The sequence below is a fragment of the Borostomias antarcticus genome (assembly GCF_949987555.1).
Source record: "Borostomias antarcticus genome assembly, chromosome: 14".
NCBI classification, from domain to species: Eukaryota; Metazoa; Chordata; class Actinopteri; order Stomiiformes; family Stomiidae; genus Borostomias; species Borostomias antarcticus.
Window position 1 is genome coordinate 13,256,376 of NC_140247.1, and position 27,233 is coordinate 13,283,608.

Here is a 27,233-nt window from a genome sequence, read left to right on the forward strand (position 1 = left end):
TTTAGGTCATACAATGGATGTGGGTGGGCACCTTGAAAAATCATTCACAAACATGTTTAACTCGATTTCAAAGACAAGAAGCTCACCGAGGGGGTAATGGTGTCCGTTGGTGTTCTGACATCAAATCCGCCGCAAAGTATGAATCCTGTAGGGTTTTATTGATAATTTTATGAAATCCATTGACTTGTATTGACGCGACCGTTGTAGATGTGTAGATCAATCCGCAGAGGGAATTCAGGAAGCGGAACTACTTACGGTTGCTATTGTTATTGTTTATGTTGCTAGGCTACCTAGTTTGCGGAAGTTTACACACGTATGTGCTGCGACTAAATAGTTCTATGCTAAATATTTAAAAAAGCCTTTCCAGATGAACTAGAATCTTACTTTATGGCGAATTATATGTCAGAACGCCAACTAACATCTCGGTGAGTTTCTTGTCTTTGAAATTGAGAGTTTGACATGTTTTTTGAATGATTTTCAAGGTGCCCACCCACATCCATTGTATGACCAAAACGGTGGTAGAGCAATTATCAGACTTTCTCAAAAGTGCTAGTTTTGTCAACGTTTTGACCTGAACCATTGTATATGGTCATAAGTAACCTTAAAACAGGGCTAAACATGCATTTTCCCTTTACTACTCCTTTAAACTTCACTTATGCATCATATGTATGTTTAACCCTAAAAAAGGGTCCAGATATTAAACTATGATGCCAGATGGAACTCTTCCAGGTAAGGACGTGCTCCGAACCATAAATGGGTCTTTCCGACCCGAAGTGTATAGAACTATTTGTGAAAAATGTTTTTAAAAACTATTTTACTACCATACTGACAACATGATTAGTGACTGGACTCCCCCTGCTGGCCAGTACGTGACCTGCACCCCTGCCTCTCATCCTCTGGGGTTCTCCCAGAAACAGCCACCTGGGAAACACGTTCAGACGTCAAATGAGAAGCAGCGTTTGTTTCAGTTTTGAATCACATTTATTGTTCAGGAGCTGATTCCTATGAACCTCAACCCTTTGTGTACAGTACAATTACAGTACAATTCTTTTCATCATCCTCCCCACTGTCTTCACGATCTTGCTCACACACACACACACACACCTTAGCCAGTCCGACCAGCTGAAGGCTGTGCACACACGCGCACACACCCACACAAACACTTAAAATGAACTATGTTCCTGTGTGTCAGTCCCAGCTATGCCTGGCTGAGGGGTATCTGAGCACACTGACCAATCCCCTTTAAGACTGGAGCACACTGACCAATCCCCTTTAAGACTGGATTTAGGGTCCTTGGATGGAAGGACGAGACAGTTACAATGTTCTCTAAACCTTAAGTCACGCCCAACATCTCCAACCCATTCTCACAAGCACCAATGTTTCAGCTTAGAGAACATCGCTTACAGATAAAATAAAAAATAGTCCCATACCAACTAGATTTATCTTCCTAGATTGCAAATACAGAAGTGCACAGAGCAATAAAATACAGAGGAGACGGAAAAGAAATCACAAGGATCACATTTTTTTTCATAACTAACTGTTAATAGAACTGCTGATAGCTCTAGTAGCACCAACAGGGTCATACGTACATATAGTTTATATATCTATATTCCATAAACGTACGGTAGGTTGCCGGTAGGGTCAAACAGTCATGTTTTCAGCATAGTAACTGTTAGGACAAACTTTGGAAGTTAATCTCATGTTGACCCTACAGTTATTGCCGCTGCTGATAAGAACACTGATGTGAATTGGGGTGAAGAGACTTCTCTCCCCCCTGGCCTAGTGTCCTCACAACGGCCCGCTGTGAGTCTCTTATTGGTTGACAGGATGCATACCTACAGTACACTGTCCAATCAGGACCCTCTGCTGCGGTGGAGAACGTCCTCCATGATCAGAGTGTTGTTCTAGAAAGCAAGCTTCCCAAAACGTGTCAAATAACTTGTTAAGACAAAATAATATGCAAAAGTGACTAAATACTTTCAAATTCATACCTGGACTGGCTAATTTAGTGAGATGGCTAGCTGGCTGCTCCTGCCTGCTGGAACAGCCCCAGGTTCAGGTTGAGCAGAGGCAGGACTGAGGTGGACACTCTTTGGCACGTCCTGACAGAGTGGTGGATGTGGATGATCAGACTAGATACGGACCACACACCTGAGTCAGATCAGCCTCAGCTAGGTCTCTGGACCTGACCTGGAGTCAGCTAGGTCTCTAGACCAGACCTGGAGTCAGCTAGGTCTCTGGATCAGACCTGGAGTCAGCTAGGTCTCTGGATCAGACCTGGAGTCAGCTAGGTATCTAGACCAGATAGCTAGGTATCTGTCCCTAGACCTGACCTGGAGTCAGCTTGGTCTCTTTCTCTAGAGCTGACCTGGAGTCAGCTTGGTCTCTTTCTCTAGACCTGACCTGGAGTCAGCTTGGTCTCTTTCTCTAGACCTGACCTTGACTCAGCTAGGTCTCTAGACCTGACCTGGAGTCAGCTTGGTCTCTTTCTCTAGACCTGACCTGGAGTCAGCTAGGCCTCTGGAACAAAACAGATCTGTCTCAAGCTGACAGACATTCTGAATGCACCTGTGATGCAGCTTCTACATATGAAAATAAGAACTAACAAGCATACACACACACACACACGCATGCATGCACACAGATGCGTGTGCACACACACACACACACACACACACACACACACACACACACACACACACACACACACACACACACTAGCAGGATGGGCACTTAAATAAAACTTCATTGTTGGCCTATTTTCAAACATTCCAATGTTCTACTTTAGCTTTACTAACACAGTTTACCACATTCAAATGTTTAATAAATAAAACAATTTTTTGGGGTTTAATTTACACCAAGCTAGAACAAAAGGAGACAGGGGCTAGTCTAGTCTGTAGTGTGCTGTTGTGTCGCGAATAGTGTGTAGCGTACTGTAGTCTAGTGTGTAGTGTAGTAGTGTGTAGTATAGTGTAGTGTGTAATGTAGTATAATGTAGTGTAGTATAGTGTGTGTAGTGTAGTATAGTATAGTGTAGTGTAGTGTAGTGTAGTATAGTATAGTGTAGTATAGTATAGTGTAGTGTTCACCCTGTATCTGGTCCCAGTCCTGCTAGGGGAATCCCACCAGCATGCAGAGCAGAGTTCAGGGGCGTGGCCAGGCATGTTGTAGACCTGCTATCAGACCAATCACAGTTCCGGGGCGTTGCCAGGCATGTTGTAGACCAATCAGAGACAGCTCACATTCATCAGTCTGGACAGCCACCCATTACAACTGATTTCCACCCGACCAGATATTGTTCGGGGCAATCACAACCATTTATCTAATATGGGGCAGGTTTCATACCCACTTGATATGATGACTAAGCCATGTTTCGTAGCTCTGATTGGAAATCGAAAATAAACAAATTTCCAGATCCTTCACATTTTTGCAAATTGGGTCTGGCGAGGCCAGACTACCCTGCCCCACCATCACCACAGCCCTGGACTACCCTGCCCCACCATCACCACAGCCCTGGACTACCCTGCCCCACCATCACCACAGCCCTGGACTACCCTGCCCCACCATCACCACAGCCCTGGACTACCCTGCCCCACCATCACCACAGCCCTGGACTACCCTGCCCCACCATCACCACCTCATCCCTGTGTCTGGTCACCATGTACCAGTCACATATCCCTGGTCATGGTGTACCAGTCACCTATCCCTGGTCATGGTGTACCAGTCACATATCCCTGGTCATGGTGTACCAGTCACCTATCCCTGGTCATGGTGTACCAGTCACATATCCCTGGTCATGGTGTACCAGTCACATATCCCTGGTCATGGTGTACCAGTCACATATCCCTGGTCATGGTGTACCAGTCACATATCCCTGGTCATGGTGTACCAGTCACATATCCCTGGTCATGGTGTACCAGTCACATATCCCTGGTCATGGTGTACCAGTCACATATCCCTGGTCATGGTGTACCAGTCACATATCCCTGGTCATGGTGTACCAGTCACATATCCCTGGTCATGGTGTACCAGTCACATATCCCTGGTCATGGTGTACCAGTCACATATCCCTGGTCATGGTGTACCAGTCACATATCCCTGGTCATGGTGTACCAGTTACCTATCCAAATACCTGATCTTCAATGGTGAATATGATGTAGACATAGACAACCAGTTAAGGACATCATGACATAGCACAGGAGTTTTGGGGAAAGATATATAAGTGTGTGTGTGTGTGTGTGTGTGTGTGTGTGTGTGTGTGTGTGTGCGTGTCAAGGTGCTACATTCGGTGCCAGATCCTCTGGTGTGACTGAGCCTGTAGAGGGCCAATAAGGGACTTCCCTTTAAGGGTGTGCTTCCTCTCTAGTTTCTCCCCCTACTTGCTCTCTCAACCATAGAGATTCATCTCTGTCATCGTTGTCCCTCTTCGTTGAGGATGTAGTTAAGTGCTTTGTTACCTCCACATCAAAAGTGCCATATCAAAACCCATGTGTTTCTGTGTGTTTAAAGTCTCTCGGACTGAGCATGAATACAAATCCCTCCATAGCTGTCGGGGCTGGAGTCGGGCTCCTGCAGTCCTAAAATGACTGGGCAGAGCCTCGGGAAAAGCACCATTAACCTAACTAAGGAGTGTTTGCCATTTGTGGCAAGGGAAGGGGATTTAACCACTGTACTGTATATGGACAGGGGGAGACTACCCTATAAGGACAGGGGAGACTACCCTATATAGACAAGGGGAGACTACCCTATAAGGACAGGGGGAGACTACCCTATATAGACAAGGGGAGACTACCCTATAAGGACAGGGGGAGACTACCCTATATGGACAAGGGGAGACTACCCTATTAGGACAGGGGGAGACTACCCTATATAGATGGGGGAGACTACCCTATATAGATAGGGGAGACTACCCTATATGGACAGGGGGAGACTACCCTATATAGATGGGGGAGACTACCCTATATAGATGGGGGAGACTACCCTATATAGATAGGGGAGACTACCCTATATAGATGGGGGAGACTACCCTATATAGATGGGGGAGACTACCCTATATGGATTAGGGAGACTACCCTATATAGATGGGGGAGACTACCCTATATAGATGGGGGAGACTACCCTATATGGACAGGGGGAGACTACCCTATATAGATGGGGGGAGACTACCCTATATGGATGAGGGGAGACGGCCCTATATGGACAGGGGGAGACTACCCTATATAGATGGGGGAGACTACCCTATATGGACAAAGGGAGACTGCCCTATATGGATGGAGGGAGACAGCCCTATATGGACAAGGGGAGACTACCCTATATGGACAAAGGGAGACTGCCCAATATGGATGGAGGGAGACAGCCCTATATGGACAAGGGGAGACTACCCTATAAGGACAGGGGGAGACTACCCTATATGGACAAGGGGAGACTGCCCTATATGGACAAGGGGAGACTGCCCTATAGATACACACAGCAGTTCCAGGAAGTGGGGTACAACGCATTTTAATGAATATAGTTTCTGTACTTTTGGCCACCTCCGACATAAACTGTTTGCTTTTTTGGTGGTTGAATAAACTTTTCTGCATGTTTGTTGGGTCCCTGTTGACACATTTAACAGTTATCACCATCAACCAACTGCATAATGTTCAAGTCACTAACCTTGTAAAGAAAATATTGCTAGCCGGCTAGCTAAAGCTAACAATAACAGCATCGCATAGCAGTGTGTTGGTCGTCAAGACAACCCCCGCCCTCACAATTTATTAGGTAATGTTAGTCAACCAAGCCTCAAGTGTAGGCTAGATAGCAACAGCCACTACCAATTTCGTTATTATTAGCTATATATATAGGCTATATAATCTTTCCTTTCACACACACCAACGTTACCAATAGGATCACTCTAACATTACCGTTGCGACGCTGTTAGCTTTAGCTAGCCAACTAGCAATATTTTCTTTACAAGGCAAGTTACTTTTGAATATTATGCAGTTGGTTGATGGCGATAGGCTACCCGTTAAATATGTCAACAGGGCACAACAAACAAAGCTTAAGTTTATTCAATCACAAAAAATCTATCAGTTTATGTCGGAGGTGGCTAAAAGTATAGAAACTCCATTCATTAAAATGCACTGTCCCTCACTTGTACCCCATTTCCCGAACTGCCATGGGGGAGACTCCCCTATATGGATGGGGTGGGGGGGGGGCTGCCCTATATGGATGAGGAGAGACTACCCGATATGGATGAGGATAGAGGCTTGTCTATCCTGGCAGGTTCAAATGTCCAGGGTCAGATCAGGTGATCACCTCTACCCCAGAACTAACCTCTGATTGGCAGAAACATTCAATTTAAACACACAGTCCACCCCCGCCCTCCTAGGCGAGCCCTCAGGTTCCCAGCTTAGTCCTCAGGCCTGGAGAATTCCATTCCCATGGCAACAGGGCTTTGTAACAGTCTCAAGAAGGTGCTCAGGGTTAGAAGGTGCTCAGGTTTAGGGGTTCGGGTTAGAAGGTGCTCAGGGTCCAAATACTCTTTGGAGACTCAATGGAAGGTGGTGCTTTTGGGGGGGGGGGGGGGGCGCGGCTACTCCTCTTCAAACACTCCGGCTCCAGGCGCTTGCTGTCCAGGCCTAATACACGGCCAGGGATGGTGAGGGTCTACGTGGCTGGGGTAGGGGTTGACAGGGGGGGGCAGGGAGGGCCGGGGGGAGGGGCGGGCGTGGGGTCTGGAGCGGGGGCCGGCGGGAGGCGGGGGGGGGCTGAGGGCGAGGCGGGGGCGAGGGAGGGGATGGGAGCGGGGGTGACGGGGATGACGTCGGATGATGTCGCGGGCGGAGCGGGGTTGGGTGGGGCGCGGACGGCGGGGGGGGCGGGACCGGGGACCGGGGCAGGTGTCGGGGAGGAGGCGGGCTCGGGATAGTTGGGGACGGGAGCTGAGGCGGGGGTGGGGGAAGAGGAGGAGGCTGGCTGGGTGTAGTTGAGCTTCAGGATGTGCTGCTGGAGGTGGCGGATCCAGTCCTCCTGGATGGACAGAGGTCCCTGGAACTCCACCTCACAAAACCTGACACACACGTGCACACACACACACACACACACACATACGTTTTATCAGAACAGCTTGTTCCTCTCATTATGTTACATTTAGCAGACGCTTTTATCCAAAGCGGCTTACGATAATTGCATTTAACGTGGGTAGTCAGTGGATTGTGCTTCATTTCAAAAAGCCATTTGACTCGATACACAAAGACGCGATGATGAAGATACTTAAGGCCCACCCTACCGTCTCCCTCCCAATCTACTCACAAGTGCATCTCCTTTCTACACACCTAAGAAGATAATCTACTGCTGACACACACTGTACTCACCTCCCTCCATTCTTGAATATTGTATTTTGCACTTGTACTTTACTGGATATACCGTATTTTGAATTTGCACTGTCCCATCCTGTCCTGCACCCTTTCTCCATCAGTGTACAGTATGCAACATCGACCTAAACAAGTACGTGTCCTAGTACGTGGAAACTACCATGGCAATAAACTGATCTGATTCTGAAGCCCAAGTGCGAGAGTAGCAAAATATAAAATGTAGGGGCGCCCCGGTAGCTCACTGGGTAAGGCGCGCCCCATATGAAGGCTAGTCCTTCGCGCGGCGGACCCGGGTTCGATTCCCGGCTCCGGTCCTGTCCTCCTCTCTCTTTCTCCCATGTTTCCTGTCTCTCTCGAACTGTCCTGTTCCATTAAAGCTGAAAAGCCCTAAAAAATATCTTAAAAAAATATATATATATATATAAAATGTATTTATTATATTTATTATATAATATATATTATATATTAATAATATATACATATAATATATATGTATTTATTATATAATATATAATATATATTATATTTATTATAAATACAATAGGTGCTTAAGAGGAAGGATCCTGGTAGTATTTCTTGTCCTTCGTCTCCTCTGTGAGGTGCGTCTGAAGCCTGGGGTCAGAAACTCACCGGCACTTGAGGGTGTAGATCTTCCCCACCAGCCTGACCAGGGGTGTGGAGGGGGGTTTGGGCACCAGGGCCGGCACGGTGCCGGAGCGCGGCCTGGGGGGCCCGCTCTCCCCCTCCCCCCCCTCAGGGTGAGATGGGTGCTTAGGGGGGCGACGCTCGAACCCTGGACACCAGAAACAGAGAGCTTAGGAAAAGGTACTGTACAGCTTTCATGATAAATCTGGACTTCAAGCCGCCCAGAACGATTTGAGTGGGCGGGAGAACTTGCCTCCTTCAGCCAATCAGCATAACAAAGCATAGATCAAACTTTTACCAACTCCAGTCGGAAGAAAGGCGAAAATTTAGTTTATTTCTGCAATTACTGCACTTATGGCTGTGTTTATTCTTCTAATTTTAACGTTACCGCTCATTGCTTCATTCTACTAGCGGACTCCTGTTGTATTTCTCGTCATCGTCTACGAGAACCAATGAGGGACTGGGGACGGAACAGCTGTTAAAATGCAGTCTCCTGATTGGTGCCCCATTTTCTGGGAAAACTCAAATCGTTCTGGGCGGCTACAAGTCCAGACTTATCGTGAAAAAGTACATTTTTCCTGCGATGAGTCTGGTTTACCAGCTACAGTATGGCTACTGACAGACAGCCTGGGAAGAGGGGCACTATGGCTACAGACAAGAGTGCCAAATAGACAGAAAGTGTGTGTGTGTGTGTGTGTGTGTGTGCGACTCCCTCACCCCTGGGCAGATGTGTGTGTGTGTGTGACTCCCTCAACCCTGGGCAGATGTGTGTGTGTGTGTGTGACTCCCTCACCCCTGGGTAGGCGGACGTTGAGTTCACTCCGAGCCACCTGTGGGTGTGTGTGTGTGTGAGGGGCGGGGCTTGACGCAGCGGGGGGGAGCGGCTCAGCTTCAGCCTCCAGGGGCCGGGCCTCGGCCAGCGGGCCCCCCAGGGACACACCCACACCCCACTGGGGGGAGGAGAGGGGGAGGGCGTGGTCGGGAGAGGATGGTGGGGAAAGAGGAGAGCTGCTCTTCTGAAATGGAGAAGAGGAGAGGGGAAGGTAGGAGAGGAGAGGGGAGGAGTAAAGAGGGGAGGAGAGGAGAGGGGAGGAGAGGGGAGGAGAAAAGAGAGGAGGAGAGGGGAGGAGAAAAGAGAGGAGGAGAGGAAAAAAGAGGGGAGAAGAGGGGAGGGGAAGGGAAGAGAGGAGAGGAGAGGAGAAAAGAGAGGAGGAAAGGGGAGGGAAAGAGAGGAGAGGGGATGGGAGCGGAGGAGAAGAGAAAAGAGGGGAGGAGAGGCGAGGAGAAAAGAGGAGAGGAGAAAAGATGGGAGGAGAGTGGAGGGGAAGAGCGGAGAGGAGAGGAAAGGGGAGGAGAGGAGGGGAGGGGAGGAGAGGAGAAAAGATGAGAGTAGAGGTGAGGAGAGGAGAGGGGAGGAGAGGGGAGGGGAGAGGAAAAGAGGGGAGGGGAGTGAGTGCCTCTCATTCGTTAGCTCACATATACCTTGTAATATCCCTGATCCCGACCCTAAGATCATGTATTTACATTGTAATAGCCTGACACTGACCCAGGTACACGATCCACACCGAGAAGAGGTCGAGCCAGAGACTAGGGAAATATCTACGGACATAGTATAGACATATATATATATATATATATATATATAACATGCCCAGCTTTATGGATCACACTGATTCCCTGTATAAAAAACAGTCAGAGGATGTTGGATTGGTGTTTAAAAGAGGGGGTTTATATCAGCCCCGTTGGAAGCATCCTTGGCTTTAACATCACAGTATGTTGGGAAATGTCAATGCAAGTCGCGAGGCTAAATTGGCCGCGGTTGTCAATGCAGCTGGCAAGGTAATAAACAGCAGATGCCAGAGTTTAGGGTTGCCATAGCAACTAAAAGCTGATTCCCCACTTTTCATCCCGATTTCAGGAATTAGCAGCAAACTGTGCCAGAGGATCTCAGCGACCAAGACGGAATATACCTCACAATCATGTCACTCGGGCAAAACCATGAAGCTATTTAAAAACTAATAAAATAATCTTAAAATCAATTCTAAAAGATTTTAGAACTCGTTGCAGGTTCTAATGGACTGGGTAGACCAGATAATAGGGCATTACAGTAATTGAGTCTACTAGACACAAAAGTGTGTATGAGTTTTTCACTATCACCAATGGAGATTAATCACGTACCTTAAGAGATATTTCTGAGGTGAAAATATGCTATTTTACAGACATTGCTGAGGTGGTTATTGAAGCTCAGATCATTATCGAAGATGGGTTTTGTTCTTTAGGAGTCTAAATAGGGTAACAAATAGATTTGAATTGTGTTTCATTTTCAACAACAAGGAACCCTGTCTTGTCTGTGCTTAACTGCAGAAAGTTCTGAGACATCAAACAACACATTTACGTCATTCATAAGTAGGGAGCTGATAGACTTCTCAGCATCAGGTGCTAACGACAGATATAGCTGAGTGTCATCTGCAGACTGGTGGAAGCTACAGTAATGTCCTGTTTATTGATGGTCCCAGGGAGGGGGTGTGGGTACCTTGCGGGGGGGTGAGGGGGTGTGGGTACCTTGCGGGGGGTGGGCCGGCTCCCCTGCATGTAGCCCCGGTGCAGCTCCACCACCTTGTGCGGTCGGCTCCTCATCCAGGCACTCAGGGTCTCGATGGGGGAACCGTTCACGCACCACTCCGTCACGCCGAACTGCCGCAGGTGGGCGCGCGCATGGCTGGCCAGGGCTTTGCGGTTCTCAAAGTAGAACCCGCACAGCTCGCAGCTCGCATCTGGAGGGGAGGGGTATTAATATTAAAGTCGCACTGAAAAGGACGTTTGAGATCATCTAACTTCCGTAGTTTGACGTATTTCCGACGCAAACAAGCTATGAGGGTGGGACATGTTTAGAGGAATTTGATTGGAACATTGACAAGAGGACGGGTTTTAAGAACTTTAGAGAGATTCGATAGAAGGGTAGCGTTGATTAACGGGTGCATGTCGTGAGATTATTGGCCTAAAATCTAAGGTACCTGTTGTCATCATTGCACGTGACCTACTGTTTTCCAGGAAGTAAGAAATTATATACTTTGATATACGATTACAACAAAAGTAGAATTTTGTACATTTTTTGGCATACAACATTGAGTAGGTGAACACCGACCAATTATGTGAACCAAAATGGGACAGAATGCTTTTTTATTTCAGTGCGACTTTAACAGAGAGAGAACAGTAGATGGAGATATAAGGTGTATAGTGTGATCATATCTGAGGGGGGGGGGGGGGTCTCACCCTGATGCCCAGCGGAATGCTTCTCTGGGGGCGACTTCCCCCGGAAGGAGAGGTCGTGAGGGGGCGAGAAGGTCTTGGTCAGGGTGGGCGGGGCGGTCTCCTCCAGCAGGGGTCTCTTCCCCAGGGGGGAGGGCCCCAGCAGCTTGCCTGGCGGCGGGGTGGCGGAGAGGCCCAGGGCCCCCAGGCCGTGCCGGTGCAGCCGCGACCCAGAATGCAGCAGGCTCAGGGGTGACTTGCGGGAGAATTTGGACGAGTGGTAGCCCAGCGCGCCCAGTCCCTCCCACGTGGGGCTGGCCCCCCCCTGGCTGGACTCCCTCTTCACCCCGGGGGCCCCGGGGCCCCCCCTTCGGCGCATGACCTCCCGGAGCGTGTCGATGGGGGATCCGTTGACCGACCACTCCGTGATGCCCATCTGGCGCAGGTGTGAGCGGGCGTGGCTGGACAGACCCTTGCGGTTCTCGAAGAACTCTCCGCAGAACTCACAGCAGATGTCCCGGATAGGCTCCGCCTCTTGGGACGCAGCTGGGGAGGGGGGGGGGGGGGGGGCAAGGTAAAGATGGAGCTACACAAAGTCCCTCTCAAATAAACCCACTAGGGCTGTAACCTGACTCAGTCTTCAGACAGCCGAATCGGATTCCGCTGTTCAAACCAGATTGGATTTGATATATAACCCCCCCGCCCTTCTAAAATACACCCACATCTATATAAAGCTTAATTTATTAATTTATATTCAGTCGACAGGTGTCCTACGACAAATGTCTGTCGACAGAAAAAAATGTCGACCGACGTTTAGCGTTTATACTTCAGCGAAGTGTCTGATCGCCTCCATGGTAACGCGCGGCTGATTGATCCATGGCAACGAACGTGCCTTCTATCTAGCTATCCAATCACAGCCGTGCGCCGAAAGCGACGGCGTCTGCGCCATTAGAGAGTTCGGTAGGTGCAAGACACCCCTGTCTGACACAAAAAGTGTCGATGGTGACGTCATTTCTGTCTGTCGACACTTTCAAAAGTATAAATTGGCCTTAAACCCCCCCCCCCCCCCCCCCCCCCCACAGCAGGACTCACCCAGGTTGAGAGGCATCAGACCCTCGGAGCTGCTCCAGGTGAAGTCCCTGGACGCCGACGCCCCCCCCGCCATGGTGACCTCCAGCTGCACTGGCTCCGCCTTCAGCCTGGCCACCAGCCCCACAGAGGAGGAGGAGGAGGAAGAGGAGGGAGGTGTGGAGGTGATCTTACGCACAGGGGTGGCCGGGCAGGCAGGGGGGGCGAAGGCGAAGGGCAGTCGACCCAGGAGGCTGACCGCGGAAGACGGGGAGGAGGGCGAGGAGAGGCGGAGGGAGGAGGAGGAGGAGAGGGGAGGGCCGGGGGAGGGAGGGGGGTTACTGAGAGGTCTCAGGGGGAGGGCGCAGGGCAGACCCCGGCGCGTGATGACCTCCCGGAGCGTGTCGATGGGGGATCCGTTGACCGACCACTCTGTGATGCCCATCTGGCGCAGGTGTGAGCGGGCGTGGCTGGACAGACCCTTGCGGTTCTCGAAGAACTCTCCACAGAACTCACAGGCAATCTCCTTGGTCTGCTCACCTGGGAGACAGAACCACTCAGAACCACTACTGCAAGTAGACAGTATAGCATGCAGTATCCTATATTAGACAGTATAGCATGCAATATCCTATATTAAACAGTATAGCATGCAGTATCCTATATTAGACAGTATAACATGCAGTATCCTATATTAGACAGTATAGCATGCAGTATTCTATATTAGACAGTATAACATGCAGTATCCTATATTAGACCGTATAGCATGCAGTATCCTATATTAGTATAGCATGCAGTATCCTATATTAGACAGTATAGCATGCAGTATCCTATATTAGACAGTATAGCATTCAGTATCCTATAATGCAGTATACAGTAGCATCTAGTATTCTATATTACTGTAGCATAGCATGTATTATTCTAAATTACTGTAGTATATCATGTAGTATTATATAGTACTGTAGTATAGCCTGTAGTATTCTATATTACTGTAGTATAGCATGTAGTATTCTATATTACACACTACTATGTATGTATGTATTCTATATTACTGTATGCAGTATTCTATATGAGAATATAGCATGCAGTATTCTATATTGCTGTATGCAGTATTCTATATGAGACAGTATAGCATGCAGTATTCAATATTACTGTAGTACAACATGTAATATTCTATATTACACACTAGCATGTATTCTATATTACACACTAGCATGTATTCTATATTACACACTAGTACGTAGTATTCCATATTACTGTAGTATAGCATGTAGTATTGTATATTACTTTATGCAGGATTCTATATGGGACAGTATAGCATGCAGTATTCTATATTGCTGTATGCAGTATTCTATATGAGACAGTATAGCATGCAGTATTCTATATTATTTTATGCAGTATTCTATATGAGACAGTATAGCATGCAGTATTCTATATTACTGCATGCAGTATTCTATATGGGACAGTATAGCATGCAGTATTCTATATTACTGCATGCAGTATTCTATATTACTGTATGCAGTATTCTATATGAGACAGTATAGCATGCAGTATTGTTTATTATACTGTGTGGGGGTGTGGCCTACTCACTGTTGGGGAGGGGTGTCAGATCTCCTCCGCTCAGACGGAAGACCTGGATATGGGAGGACTTGGCACGCTTGGGAGCTGGGCCAATCAGAGAGGAGGTAGCTTTGGACCCTGTCCCTCCCCCCATGGTGGTGAGCTTATAGAGGAGGGGTGAGGAGGAGGAGGAGGTCGAGGTGAAGAGGGGGCGTTTGGGGGAGGAGAGGGAGGCGGGGTGCAGGACGCTGGCTCTGTGCTTGAAGTCGTCTGTGTGGATGAGCTGGTTGAGCAGGTCGATGGGGGACCCCTTCGACTCGGAGTACTCCACCCCAAAGTGGCGCAGGTGGGCTCGGGCGTGGCTGGACAAGCCCTTCCTGGTCTCAAACCAGGCCCCACACAGCTGGCAGATTATATCCTTGTCGGGGTCCACCTCCAAGGCTACAGGAGAAAGAAGGGAGATGCAGAGGAACAAAAACTTACTTTAGATACAGTTATAACATGCTCGTTGACTGGTAACTATCAATCAACACTGATAAACGAGTGAATGAAACCAACAGAGGTTATTATAATGCTGCAAAGAGACGGACTATCCCTCCCCTGGTTATCCAGAGCCAGATGCCAAATCTAAACTCACTGCACAGAGAAGCCTTACTGAGTTAGAGGTTAGTGAGAGAGAGAAAGAGCAGTAAGAGAGCAGTGAGAGAGAGAGAGCAGTAAGAGACAGCAGCCTTACTGAGGCAGAGAGCAGTGAGAGAGAGCAGTAAGAGAGAGCAGTGAGAGAGAGCAGAAAGAGAGAGCAGTAAGAGAGAACAGTAAAAGAGAGAGCAGTGAGAGAGAGCAGTAAAAGAGAGAGCAGTGAGAGAGAGCAGTAAGAGAGAGCAGTGAGAAAGAGCAGTCAGAGAAAGCAGTGAGAAAAGAGAGCAGTGAGAGAGAGCAGTAAGACAAAGCAGTGAGAGAGAGCAGTCAGAGAGAGAGCAGTCTCACTGAGGTTGAGCGGAGCGTCGGTCTCCTGCGGGGCCCAGAAGGGCGTGGCGGTGATGCTGGGGGCCCTCTGGAGCCCCCCAGGCTTGTGCTCCGGGGATCGCAGGGGGGAGGAGGCCGGCAGCAGGGAGGAGATGGGAGCTTTCCTCACCATGGGAGACGGGGAGGGGCAGGGGGAGGGGGAGGAGGGGCGGGGCCTGGCCAGGGCGCCGGAACGCGGGGACTCTCCCGGGGAGGGGATGGGGGTCGGGGTAGAGGAAGAGGAGGAGGAGGAGGGAGGGGGCAGGATGGAGAGAGGGAGGGGTTTCTCCTCCAGGTCCATGTCTTGTTTGCGGGGGGCGGGGCCTGTGGCGTGGGCGTGGCGGGGGAAGTGGCCGTCCAGGCTGCGCTCCTTGGTGATCTGGTAGAGGAGGTCGATGGGGGCCCCGCTGCTCTCTGATAGGCCGACGCCCAGCTGGCGCAGGTGTGAGCGGGCGTGGCTGGACAGGCCGCGCCTCGTCTCGAATGGAGCGTCGCACACCTCGCACTTCAGCAGGCTTAGGACTAGAACATAGAACAGCAGGTTAGGGACTAGAACATAGAACAGCAGGTTAGCGACTAGAACATATAACAGCAGGTTAGGGACTAGAACATAGCACAGCAGGTTAGGGACTAGAACATAGAACAGAAGGACTAGATCATAAATCAGCAGGCTAGGGGGCAAGAACATAGAACAGCAGGCTAGGGATTAGAACATAGAACAGCAGGCTAGGGACTAGAACACACAATAGCAGGCTAGGGACTAGAGCAAAGTCCAGACTCACCCTTGGTTGAGGGGTTGGCCTGGTCTGTGGGAAAGGAGTCCTCTGGGTCTGATGAGAACGGTCCCTTCCTGCCCACGGGGCTACTGGGGCTCAGGCCTGACAGGGCTGGCATCTGCTCCTCCTCCTCCTCCTCTTCCTCCTCACCTGAAAGGTTACACACCACCCACAAGTGTGACCAAGCTCAGCACTCTGATTTACCACGGATTATTCAGAGAATATTTTATATCCTTTTAAGAATAAATAATTAAGCATAAGAGAATCAAGATCTTGTGGTTGGAGGATACATTTTTATGAGAGAAATAAAACATTTGGAAAATAAGAAATATCTCCGGTAGAGGAATCAATACCAGCAACAAAAACTATTGTGCAGTTTTTCAAGTTTAGGGGTTTGGTTTCAATTCAGTAAATTAGGATCAACCGTAATGCGTTAATGACACGGTGGCAGCGCCTGGCGTCAGAAAAATGAATCCTTTCTTTAGGTGTTATCAGGGATGTTATCACTATCAGGAATCACTATCAGGAATGCTATCACTATCAAGAATGAATGCTTTCGTGGATAAACGCGCCAGATCGTTTTGAAGCAGCTGGACAAAGTAGCCTACCATGTTATGCGACAAATCACTAAATCAAAAGAGACACGCAGACATACAATGCTCTCTTGTCTGACGGCTCGACGCTATACGAGATCGATCTCTCTACGCACCGCACTACACCTAGATGCTGTTTACTCTCATCTTTACATTACTTATCAAACAACGTAGGCTAACCAGTATGCTGAAATAATAAATGCAACAAAGTTAGAGAATGAACCCGAGGCTACCGAGTTTGCATCTCAAACTGACTCGCGCAACAATATAATTTAGTTACCTGCAAAAGTGACACTTTTTCTGCGTAAGATCTAAACAAGTTAGGGTATGCTTAATGATATTTATATTATTTATCCCGCTTATGTCATGCTTAAGACATGCTCGAATGTATTCATGCAATAAAGAACAGTTCGTCCTCAATCAAAAACGAAGTAGGCTAAATCCAGTAAAATGGCGAGGCGTGGGAAGTGTAGGTAATTTTAGAGATCCTGCAGCAGTATTGGAAACAGTGAACGTCATTCCAGACGCACATAATAGACAAAATATCTGACAGTTCTGCATCAGTGTTGCAAAAGCACATTCCTTTACGCTGCCACAATGTCATTCTCCTGTAACAATGGCACGAGTGCGCGACATGCTTTTGACTTTGTCATACCTGAAACGCGACAGGGATTTTAATGGTCTCGTGCGTCTGTAGTTTCTGATGGCTGTTGTGTCTGGAGGCAATTTGACAGACAGCTGGGGATGCGGGATCAGACGCGACGTGCAACAATGCAAACGAGTATATGTTTAAAGGGCACGCGCTGCACGGTAATTACGCTGCGCGTGTTACTCACCGGTCAGTAGCCGCAGCGCACTGGACTCCCGGCAGCTGAAGCCAGACAGTTTTTCTGCTATTGTTTGGGTATGCGGGGCGGTGGAAGCAGCCATTTTGCCCCCATATGCACCGTTAAGCTAAGGCGTGACCAATCGAGCAGAGGCGGGAGGCTGGGATAAAAGCAGAGTACCACCATGGGTATGGGCTGGCTGTGGGCTGCTCTCACTCTGAAGCACCGCTGTCCAACCCGGACCGTGCACTCTACTGACTGTCAGCTGCATTACATGTATAGTCTGGCTCATACAAAGAGGAGCAGACAAGTGCTACTAAGAGGAGAGTCTGTTACAGAGTATCCTGTCTCCATTTCAACCTGACCCGAAACACCTGGGGCTACTGACCAATCACTGACCCGAAACACCTGGGGCTACTGACCACTCACTGACCCGAGACACCTGGGCCTACTGACCAATCACTGACCCGAAACACCTGGGGCTACTGACCAATCACTGACCAGAGAAAGCTGGGGCTACTGACCACTCACTGACCCGAGACACCTGGGCCTACTGACCAATCACTGACCAGAAACACCTGGGCCTACTGACCAATCACTGAACACAGACCAAACACACTGACAAAAGTGACCATCTCTAACTCGGGCTGACCAAAACCTCACAAAACACAAGATCACCCAGCCTTCAACCTCCCAATAACCACCGTCTCACACGTACCAGCCACTATCAGACTGTTCAATGCATTCCCTGACTGGCTGGACACCATGGACCTGAGTCAGCTCTGATTGGCTGGACACTATGGACCTGAGTCAGCTCTGATTGGCTGGACACTATGGACCGGAGTCAGCTCTGATTGGCTGGACACTATGGATCTGAGTCAGCTCTGATTGGCTAGACACTATGGACCTGAGTCAGCTCTGATTGGCTGGACACTATGGACCTGAGTCAACTCTGATTGGCTGGACACAATGGACCTGAGTCAGCTCTGATTGGCTGGACACTATGGACACTATGGACCTGAGTCACCTCTGAGGGAGCTAAGGCCCCTTGGACAGGACATGTACATTTAATTTTACAGACATGGCATACTTACTTGATTGACATTTGCATCCTAGGTATTTTTGTGTAACCAAGTAGAGTTGGGACTCACTCCTCAGTCCTTAATATCGCCCGCCTACACCAGCGTTTTTCGGTGGCATAGCTGGCTAAAGTGGTGTTAATGAGAGGTGGTCATGTAGCTGATGGTGTTAATGAGAGGTGGTCATGTAGCTGGTAGTGGTGTTAATGAGAGGTGGTCATGTAGCTGGTAGTGGTGTTAATGAGAGGTGGTCATGTAGCTGGTAGTGGTGTTAATGAGAGGTGGTAATGTAGCTGGTAGTGGTGTTAATTTGAGGTGGTCATGTAGTTGGTAGTGGTGTTAATTTGAGGTGGTGATGTAGCTGGTGGTGGTGTTAATGAGAGGTGGTCATGTAGCTGGTAGTGGTGTTAATGAGATTTCCACAATCTAGGCATTCTAAGGAACCTAGCTACTGTTATGGACTTGCTTAAACAAAATTACAATAGATAAGATACCGAAATCAAGATATAAGAGTGCAAATGATTATTTGCATTCATATATCTGGATTTCTGTATATTTATTATCTATTATATCTACATTAGTCTGGATTTTGTTACTTTTGTGTCTTTTGATGCTGTAACAGTGCAATTTCATCCCAGAATCAATGAAGTATCTACTACTACTACTACTACTACTACTAATACAGTACTACTACTGTACTACTACTACTACTACAATACACATACCACAAACTCACACAAAACACGGTCACCACAATTATCCCATGTGATTTGATATCCAACCCTGGAGAACTACCTTAGTCATGTGATGTCATACCTTACTCTAGAGAGCTAGCCTAGTCATGTGATGTCATACCTTACCCTAGAGAGCTAGCCTAGTCATGTGATGTCATACCTTACCCTAGAGAGCTAGCCTAGTCATGTGATGTCATACCTTACCCTAGAGAGCTAGCCTAGTCATGTGATGTCATACCTTACCCTAGAGAGCTAGCCTAGTCATGTGATGTCATACTTTTCCCTAGAGAATTAGCCTAGTCATGTGATGTCATACCTTACCCTAGAGAGCTAGCCTAGTCTACCACAGCAATGTGAGAGTGACAGCACACCTAACCCCTTGGCTCCACTGCTTCCGTCAGTGTGAGTGTCATCCATCAACCATCAGATGCTAAGGAAATGAATCCATTGATTTGTAATTAATGACAGCGGCTCCACTGCAGCCATTGAGCCAAACCAGAAGAAGACCAGCCCAGAAACTTTTCAGATCCACAATCACGCACCTTCAGGCTTGTCCACACTGGGCTCTGTCTTCCAGAGCCGGGGCGGTGATGACGGCAGCAAGCTAGAGACTGTAGTACTGGCTGCTCCTAAACTCCTCTCTACTCCTGGTCTCTCCTCCTCCTCCTCCTCCTCCTCCTCATCCTCCTCCTCCTCATCCTCGGGCCCGGGGTCAGGGCTGCGTGGCGGGGCTGTGGGGAGGACCAGGTCTGGCCGGCTGGAGAACAGCTCTCGGAGGATGTGGATAGGGGAGACGGTCACCTCCCAGTTGGTGATGCCGAAGTCGCGGAGGTGCGCGCGGGCATGGCTGGAGAGGCCGGCCCGCGTGTCGAACCCGGCACTGCAGAACTCACAGCGCATCACGCTGAAGGTGTCCGGGTCGAAATTTGCCACTGAAGGGGTGAAAAGGGATGCAGGATTAGATAGGTGGACAAGGTTAGGGTTAAGGTTAATTTATGGTCATTCACCCCAATCTAACATTAAAAAGTGACTTGACAACAGAGCCAGGGTCGGGACAGTCGATATGTGGAAGGGGGCTGCCTCTGAGGGGGGGGGAGGTTATTAGGGAGGTAGAGAATGAGGAGTAAGAGCACTGCACACCGAGATCGGGGAGGGAGGGAGGGAGGGAGTGGGGGGACAAGCCGCAGGGGGGGGGGGGGGGGGAGGAGGAGTGTTTGGTTGTTTATTTGATTGCCATTTTTGCCTTGCGCTCCGTTTTACTGAGCGCTTAGTCACTATCTGTTGAATGTGTTTTTCTTTCATTTATTCATTTTCATGTAACGACCAATTATGGTTTTTGTCTATGACATTCTTGCAATAAAACATTTATTTAAAAAAAGCGGAAAAAAGTGACTTGACATGACTTGTCTCTGCGTCCCTGTAGTAATTAATTAACCATTAGAGGACGCCACTAGGTACAGTAGATCTGCTGTAACAGAATAGAACACTACTCTGCAGTACAGTAAAAAAATAAAATAATAATAATTTAAATAAATTTATAACACTTTTTTTTTTTTTTTATAACATAGAGCCTGCCCCATATCTGTCACACCAGGAAGTAGCAGGTCTCTCCTGCAAAAGAGATATATCTCAATGAGCCTAACCCTTCTAAATATGTTAATGAAGATTGATATGGATTCAATAAAGGTGATGACAGTAAAGTTAACAGCAGCTGTCTGTCTTGTGATAGCCCTCTGTAGTGATATCTGCTCTAACGCCTGACCAGACAATGGAGATCAGAGATGCTCACCTTTCTTCTTCTTCTTCTGGTAGGAGAACTTCCTCTCGATGGCGTTAACTTCCTCTGGTGAGATGAAGTGGCGTACGTTGTAGCTCACGCCCACTCGGTTGAGGTGTCCTCTCACGTGATTGGCCAGGCCGATGCCATTGTGGAAGCGCTCGGGGCAGTATGGACACTTCCTGTCCACGCGCTTCATCCCTGTCTCCTCATCCATCTCATCATCATCATCATCATCAGCAGCAGCAGCAGCAGCCAGTAAACGCCGCACTCTCTCATCGTCATCATCATCATCATCATCATCTTCATCTTCATCACTGTTGTGGTTTTCAGCGACCGCAGCCCGCTTCTCTAATGAGACTTCCTCCTCCTCCTCCTCCTCCTCTTTCACGATCCTCTCCACAGCGGGCGAGGAGGCTCTGGGCTTCTGTTGTCTCGGAGTCGTCTCTTCTGGAACAGGAAGGAGAAGGATGACAACCAACCGTACTCTGGTCTACCCTAGATTCTAGAAAAGTGTGCTATTTTGGTGTGTGGATTGTTGTGTGTATGCTACAACACAAGAATTGGAACAGGGATCAATAAAGTTGATATCACCCCAAGTTCTCCCACACAACTTCCCTTCTCCGTTGTCTACACTGGCTCCCTGTAGCAGCTCACATCCACTTTAAATTGCAGTTACTTGCCTACAGGGCAATGAAAGGAACAGCTCCCTTCTACTGCCACGCCTTGGTCAAACCTTACAGTACTTAAAACTGAGTGACTTGAAAGAAAATATTTCAATTGGTTATTTACTAAAGTCTCCAGAGCTTTGACTAAGCATAAGCATGAGTAATCTGGAGATAGGATGATAGTTATCCATCTTATCTCTATCACCCTCTTTGTACAACGGGACCACCTGGGCAGATTTCCAAACCTGAGGAACTATACCTGACGCAATGGAGAGATTAAAAATGCATGACAACGGCTCACTAATGACTAGGGCTGCCAGTTTTATAAAATAAGGTCGCGGCTATTCTCTGTCCTGGCCCCGCAGTGGGAGAATGAATGCCCACTGGCGTCAGGAGAGCAGAGTCGCTGCCCATCTTTCACCGCAGGCTCAAAACTCACCTCTACAAGAAGTACTACCACGATCCTCCCTCTTAAGTACCTATTGTATTCTTAGTTGGCTACTCTTGCACTTTGGCTTTAGCACTAGATTATGCTCTTAATCACTTGTTTAGAAAGGAAATACACTTGTGAGTTCTGGTGAGTAGTAGTACACTGACTTCCTACGTTAAATGCAGTTATTGTAAGTCGCTTTGGATAAAAGCGTCTGCTAAATGACTGTAATGTAAATGTACTGTCTGTCTGTCTGTCTGTCTGTCTGTCTGTCTGTCTGTCTGTCGGTCTACCCTGATGAGGCCACCCTACAAAGTAGTCATTTACACATGAACAACTCTATTCCTCAGACCACTCTACTGCTCAGAGTCCAGACCAGAGGACCTGTCACTGAACAGGCAGCTCAGGGACACAGGGGGCTTGACCGTCCCAAGGGTCAACATCAGTCTGGTTAGAGGCTCATGGCTTATGGAGGTGTGTTGAGTATTGTGGAAGTCTAGAGAGATGTGACTTGGTGGTGTTCACTGTAGGGTTAGGGTTGGGTTACTCTCTGTCTCACCTCTTATGGACCGGGCCCTAGTGAGCGGTCTGGACTCCGCCGGTGGTCCGGCCCGGGTGTGGCTCCGCTCCGCGGGTTCTGAGCCCTGCTTCTGGTCCTGGGGGTCCTCAGGGCCAGGGGGCCTGCTGGGGGTGCTGTCCTGTCTGGGTCCACCAGGGCGGGGGGGCCGGTCCTTCCCTCTCCTGCTGACCCTTCTGGTCCCGATGCTCTTGAAGGCCGGCTCCGTGGCGTGGGGGGCCGGGGGCCCCTCGGGCGGCGGGGCCTCCTGGTTGCTGCTGCCCTCCCTGGTAACGGTCACACCAGCGGAGGGGACTCTGCTCTCGGGATCAGGGTTAGCATCGCTCTCAGGTGAAGAGCCAGGTCTGGACAGAGGATCCGTCTCCTGAGGCCCTTCCCCACTGGCCGAGGCCTGGGGGGGGGCTGGGAGGGGGGAGGTTGGTGGCTGGGAGGGGGAGGCCGGGGGCTGGGCCTTGGGCTGGAGGCGGGGGGAGGCGCGTTTCAGGCCACTGATGCGTTTCCTGTTGTGGGTCTTGGCGTGGTTAGCCAGAGCCTGAGAGGTCCTGGTGCTGAAGTCACATTTGGAGCAGAAGTACCGTCGGCGGCTGATGGGTGCAGCTCGTGTTGGGGCTGGGGTTGGGGCTGGAGCTGGGGTTGGGGTTGGGGTCGGGGCTGGGGCTGGATCTGGAGCTGTGGCTGGAGAGGGGGCGGGGCTGCTGGGCTCTAACCCTTCGCCCCGCCCCGCCCCTCCGCCCCCACTGTCCCCCAGCTTCCCGATCTCCTCCAGGATCTTGTCCCGGGCCTCCTGGTGACGGCCGCGGTGTTCTGCCGAGGCCAGCCTGGTGGTGAAGCTCCAGCCGCACTCCGCACAGCGAAAACGACACCCCTTCCCCTGCCCCGCCCCCCGGCTGCCCCCCGGCGTGCTCTGAGCGTGCTCCCTCATGTGCTCCTGAAGGTGGGCCTGCTTCCGGAAGTAAATGCTACATTCCACACAGGTGAAGATCTCTTTACCGACATCTGCCTCTCCTCCTCCCTCTCCTCCTCCTTTCTTCTCCTCCTCAACCTTCTCTCGCTCCATCTCCTCTTTGAAGTCGTAGACCCCTCCCACGTCCGGCGCCGGTCCGGGCGCCGCCCGCCTGGCTCTCCTCCCCGCCCCCGTGCTACGTTGCCAGGTGACCCGGCCGGAAAAGGGGCGGAGCAGAGCTCGGGTCCTCCTCTTGCTCTGGACGAAGGTGCACTGGGCCCAGGGCCCGGGCGGTGGACTCTCGGGGTCCGAGTCCCCGGGAAAGCTGTACACATCTTTCTCCTGGTCCCTGTTGCTTTGTTTCTGTTTCTCCTCCTCCTCCTCCTCCTCCTCCTCCTCCTCCTCCTCCTCTCCTCCCTCCTCCTCCTCTACAGTTTGGCGCCGTTCCTTTGGTGTGACTTTGGACACGAACATCCCAGAATGCTCGGGGGCATCCCAGACGTGGTGGTCTGCAGCTGTGGACGGAGAGAAACGTGAACATGTGTCTCAGTGTTGCCCCCCCCCACCCCCTCCGTCACACTCTGTCAGCATTGCCTCCCCCCCCCCCTCCGTCATGCTTACATTCTGTTGAACTGGTCTGGCACGTCTTTGGCTCCTCCTCCTGTGTGCTCGCCGTGTGCTGGCCCCGCCCCTCTGCATGGCAGGGGGTCAAGGGTTCGGGAGGGAGGGGCTGATCCTGCTGACTGTCCACCCTGGGCGGCAGGGACACAGCGTTAACTGGGCTCTAACGCTACATCGTCATCTCCATAGTTTCCTACCAGGTAGCAGGGCAGCACTTGCTGACTGCGCTGTGAACGTTGTAGCCTTAAAATGTTTCCATCTGATCGGTTTCCCTGACTATCAGTCTCTGTCTGTCTGTCTGTCTTGTCTGTCTGTCTGTCAACCTGTCTCTCTCTCCCCTCCTAGCCTATATAAAAGACAAAACAACTGACTCTGTACAACTGTCTACTTGAATGTTATTTAACTGCACTGCCTATATGAAGGACACAGTCTCCCATGATGGGATGGGATGCTGTATGTAGATGAGGATCAAATTGATAGAGTTGACAGACTGCTACACTATGGAGAGTAAATTGCCAATTTGGGAACCTTAAAATGTCTAGCTAGAACTGGAATGAGGAACTGATTAGTGCTGATAAGATACTGTAAGGACAAGCAATGACAAGAATTCCAATGCACCTGTGCTGGTTATATATGGCAAATTAAACTTTCTATTCTATCCCTCCATCCAACCTCTCTCCCCTCCATCCCTCCATCCCTCCATCTCACCTGTCTCTCTCTCCCCCATCCCCCATCTCACCTGTCTCTCTCTCCCCTCCATCCCTCCATCTCACCTGTCTCTCTCTCCCCTCCATCTCACCTGTCTCTCTCTCCCCTCCATCCCTCCATCTCACCTGTCTCTCTCTCCCCCATCCCCCATCTCACCTGTCTCTCTCTCCCCTCCATCCCTCCATCTCACCTGTCTCTCTCTCCCCTCTATCCCTCCATCTCACCTGTCTCTCTCTCCCCCCATCCCCCATCTCACCTGTCTCTCTCCCCCCATCACCCATCTCACCTGTCTCTCTCTCCCCTCCATCCCTCCATCTCACCTGTCTCTCTCTCCCCTCCATCCCTCCATCTAACCACCCCCCCCACCCTCCATCTCACCTGAGCCCGGGGGAGGGGGGTCCAGGGCTGTGGGCTGCTAGGCCGTGAGGGTTAGAAAAGTGCTGTAATTCCTCCTCTGACACACAAACAGAACAGGAACGTCACTGTACATCAGCAGCCACAGGTGAATACTACAGTACCTTAATGTAGCACTAGTATTGTAGAGTGATGAAGTACAGTGTAGTAATTATTGCAGTATTGTAGTGAAGTACATTCTATTCCTACTGCAGTACTGTATTGTAGTATAGTCTTGTAATTACTGCAGTATAGTAGTGAAGTACATTTTAGTAATTTAGTAGAAGCTTTTATCCAAAGCAACTTACAATTATGAGTTAGAGTTAAGTGTTTTGGTCAAGGGCGCAACAGTGGGAAAGAATTTGTCAGATGCTCTACCCACTAGCTACCTATCACCCCCAATACTTCAGTATTGTAGTGTAGTACAGTCTAGTACTACTGCAGTATGTGGTGTATATTGTGGTGTGTATTTTAGCGTGGTGTGTATTGCGTTGTGTATTTTAGCGTGGTGTGTATTGCGGTGTGTATTTTAGCGTGGTGTGTATTGCGGTGTGTATTTTAGCGTGGTGTGTATTGCGGTGTGTATTTTAGCGTGGTGTGTATTGCGGTGTGTATTTTAGCGTGGTGTGTATTACCGTCTAGTGTCTCTTTCTCAGAGTCCGAGTCCCAGGTGAGGGAGGAGGGGAACGCTGAGGGCCTGAAGCTCCTCTGTGGTCTCCTCCCTCCTTCCAGGCTGCTCCTCTCGTACGGCTCCTCTCCTGCCCCGGTCCACAGCCCTCTGCTGGGTTCCAGCTCCTCTCCTGCCCCGGTCCACAGCCCTCTGCTGGGTTCCAGCTCCTCTCCTGCCCCGGTCCACAGTCCTCTGCTGGGTTCCAGCTCCTCTCCTGCCCCGGTCCACAGTCCTCTGCTGGGTTCCAGCTCCTCTCCTGCCCCGGTCCACAGTCCTCTGCTGGGGACCAGCTCCTCTCTCGCAGTGGGGGAACGGGACACCTGTGTGTGTGTGTGTGTGTGTGTGTGTGTGTGGTGGGGGGGGGGGGGGGTGTTACCGCAGTGGAAGAGCTGAGACTGACAGACCTCTGGGGTCCAGATGTCTATCAGCTCACCATGTTTCAGTATGCAGCCGCCATGACACTGCTGTTACCTGTAAGGGGCCCCTGTGGAAGGGGGCCGTGGGCGGTCCAGGGTAGTGAGGGGCCCCGTGGCTGGTCCCCGGGGGCAAGAGAGAATCCCCCTCCGGCTCCATGATGACAGACCAGAGCTCACTACTACAACCAGACTGGCCAGCCAGCCTACATGGCGCTATCTTACACACACACACACACATGCACACACGCACGCACGCACACACACACACGCACACACGCACGCACATACAAGCACACTCACACAAATACACACATGCACAAAGTTAATCCTGATGACTTCTATATAATGTGACACATGATGCAGCATCACTCCTCAATCAAGACGTTTTGGGAAGGTTTACGCAAGGTCTACCGGAGGTGACGTCATATTTCCAGCAGTTTAGACAGTCTGACCCATTTTAACTGTCTGCTGACACATTGAGAATAAACGACATCTTCACATGACAGAAGTAGACTTTTAGTCCCCATCTCGACGTTTGCTGGCCTAAATGCAGGCATTGCCAGGCTATGCTAGTCAAGAATCAGCAGCTGTGTAGTCTCTTGCTAAATAGTGGAGGAATAACGACCATTTTTAGCTAATGAGTCAGGTGTACATGTCTGACATTTGCGTGAGATAGTTTTTTAGGCTTTAAAACCCCGACGGTTGTGCATACTTACAGAAAACGGTCTGGCTCGCGGCTAAACGAGGACAGCCTTGTTTAAACACCGTTCTTCATGTTTATACCGAACAAAGCTGTTGTTGTCTTCGGTCCATGCATGCACCAAAATGCACGAGCCTTGTTGCAGTATTAACGGGATCACATTGCTGATCAGTTTTAGCCTGAGCCTTCGGCAGACAGCAGCGGACTCGCCTCCATGTTATCTGGCTTTGAAGCACGCCACGGCTGCGTGCATGACGTCGGTGGGGACTCGGAGGGGGAAAGAGTTTGCAGCCGCGCGGTCAAGTTCAAGTTGCGATGAATTTTCTTGCTTTTAAGAAAAGGCTTGTCAGTAAAAATATATTTGTAGCAAAATTATTGGGCTATTATAGAATAAAAAAAAAATGCTATAGCTATACTTTATTAGATTGGTCATTTAGGAATG

General features: G+C 49.8%; 1 protein-coding gene across 1 annotated transcript; it reads right to left on the reverse strand.

Moving 5' to 3' along the window:
* Positions 1 to 3,999: 3,999 nt before the first annotated feature.
* wizb (WIZ zinc finger b) lies at positions 4,000 to 26,900 on the reverse strand. The gene is made up of 19 exons (XM_084448477.1): positions 26,808 to 26,900; positions 26,147 to 26,308; positions 25,641 to 25,995; positions 24,991 to 25,066; positions 23,905 to 24,035; positions 23,700 to 23,798; positions 22,323 to 23,618; positions 20,678 to 21,115; positions 19,431 to 19,820; positions 15,662 to 15,793; positions 15,061 to 15,401; positions 14,862 to 15,018; positions 13,905 to 14,315; positions 12,342 to 12,857; positions 11,274 to 11,795; positions 10,563 to 10,774; positions 8,794 to 9,016; positions 7,986 to 8,148; positions 4,000 to 7,051 (listed from the first exon to the last, which is right to left on the reverse strand). Exons 2-19 carry the CDS (start codon positions 26,246 to 26,248, stop codon positions 6,649 to 6,651), a joined length of 5,967 nt encoding a protein of 1,988 aa, XP_084304603.1. The 5' UTR covers positions 26,249 to 26,308; positions 26,808 to 26,900; the 3' UTR covers positions 4,000 to 6,648.
* Between the last annotated feature and the right edge of the window lie 333 nt (positions 26,901 to 27,233).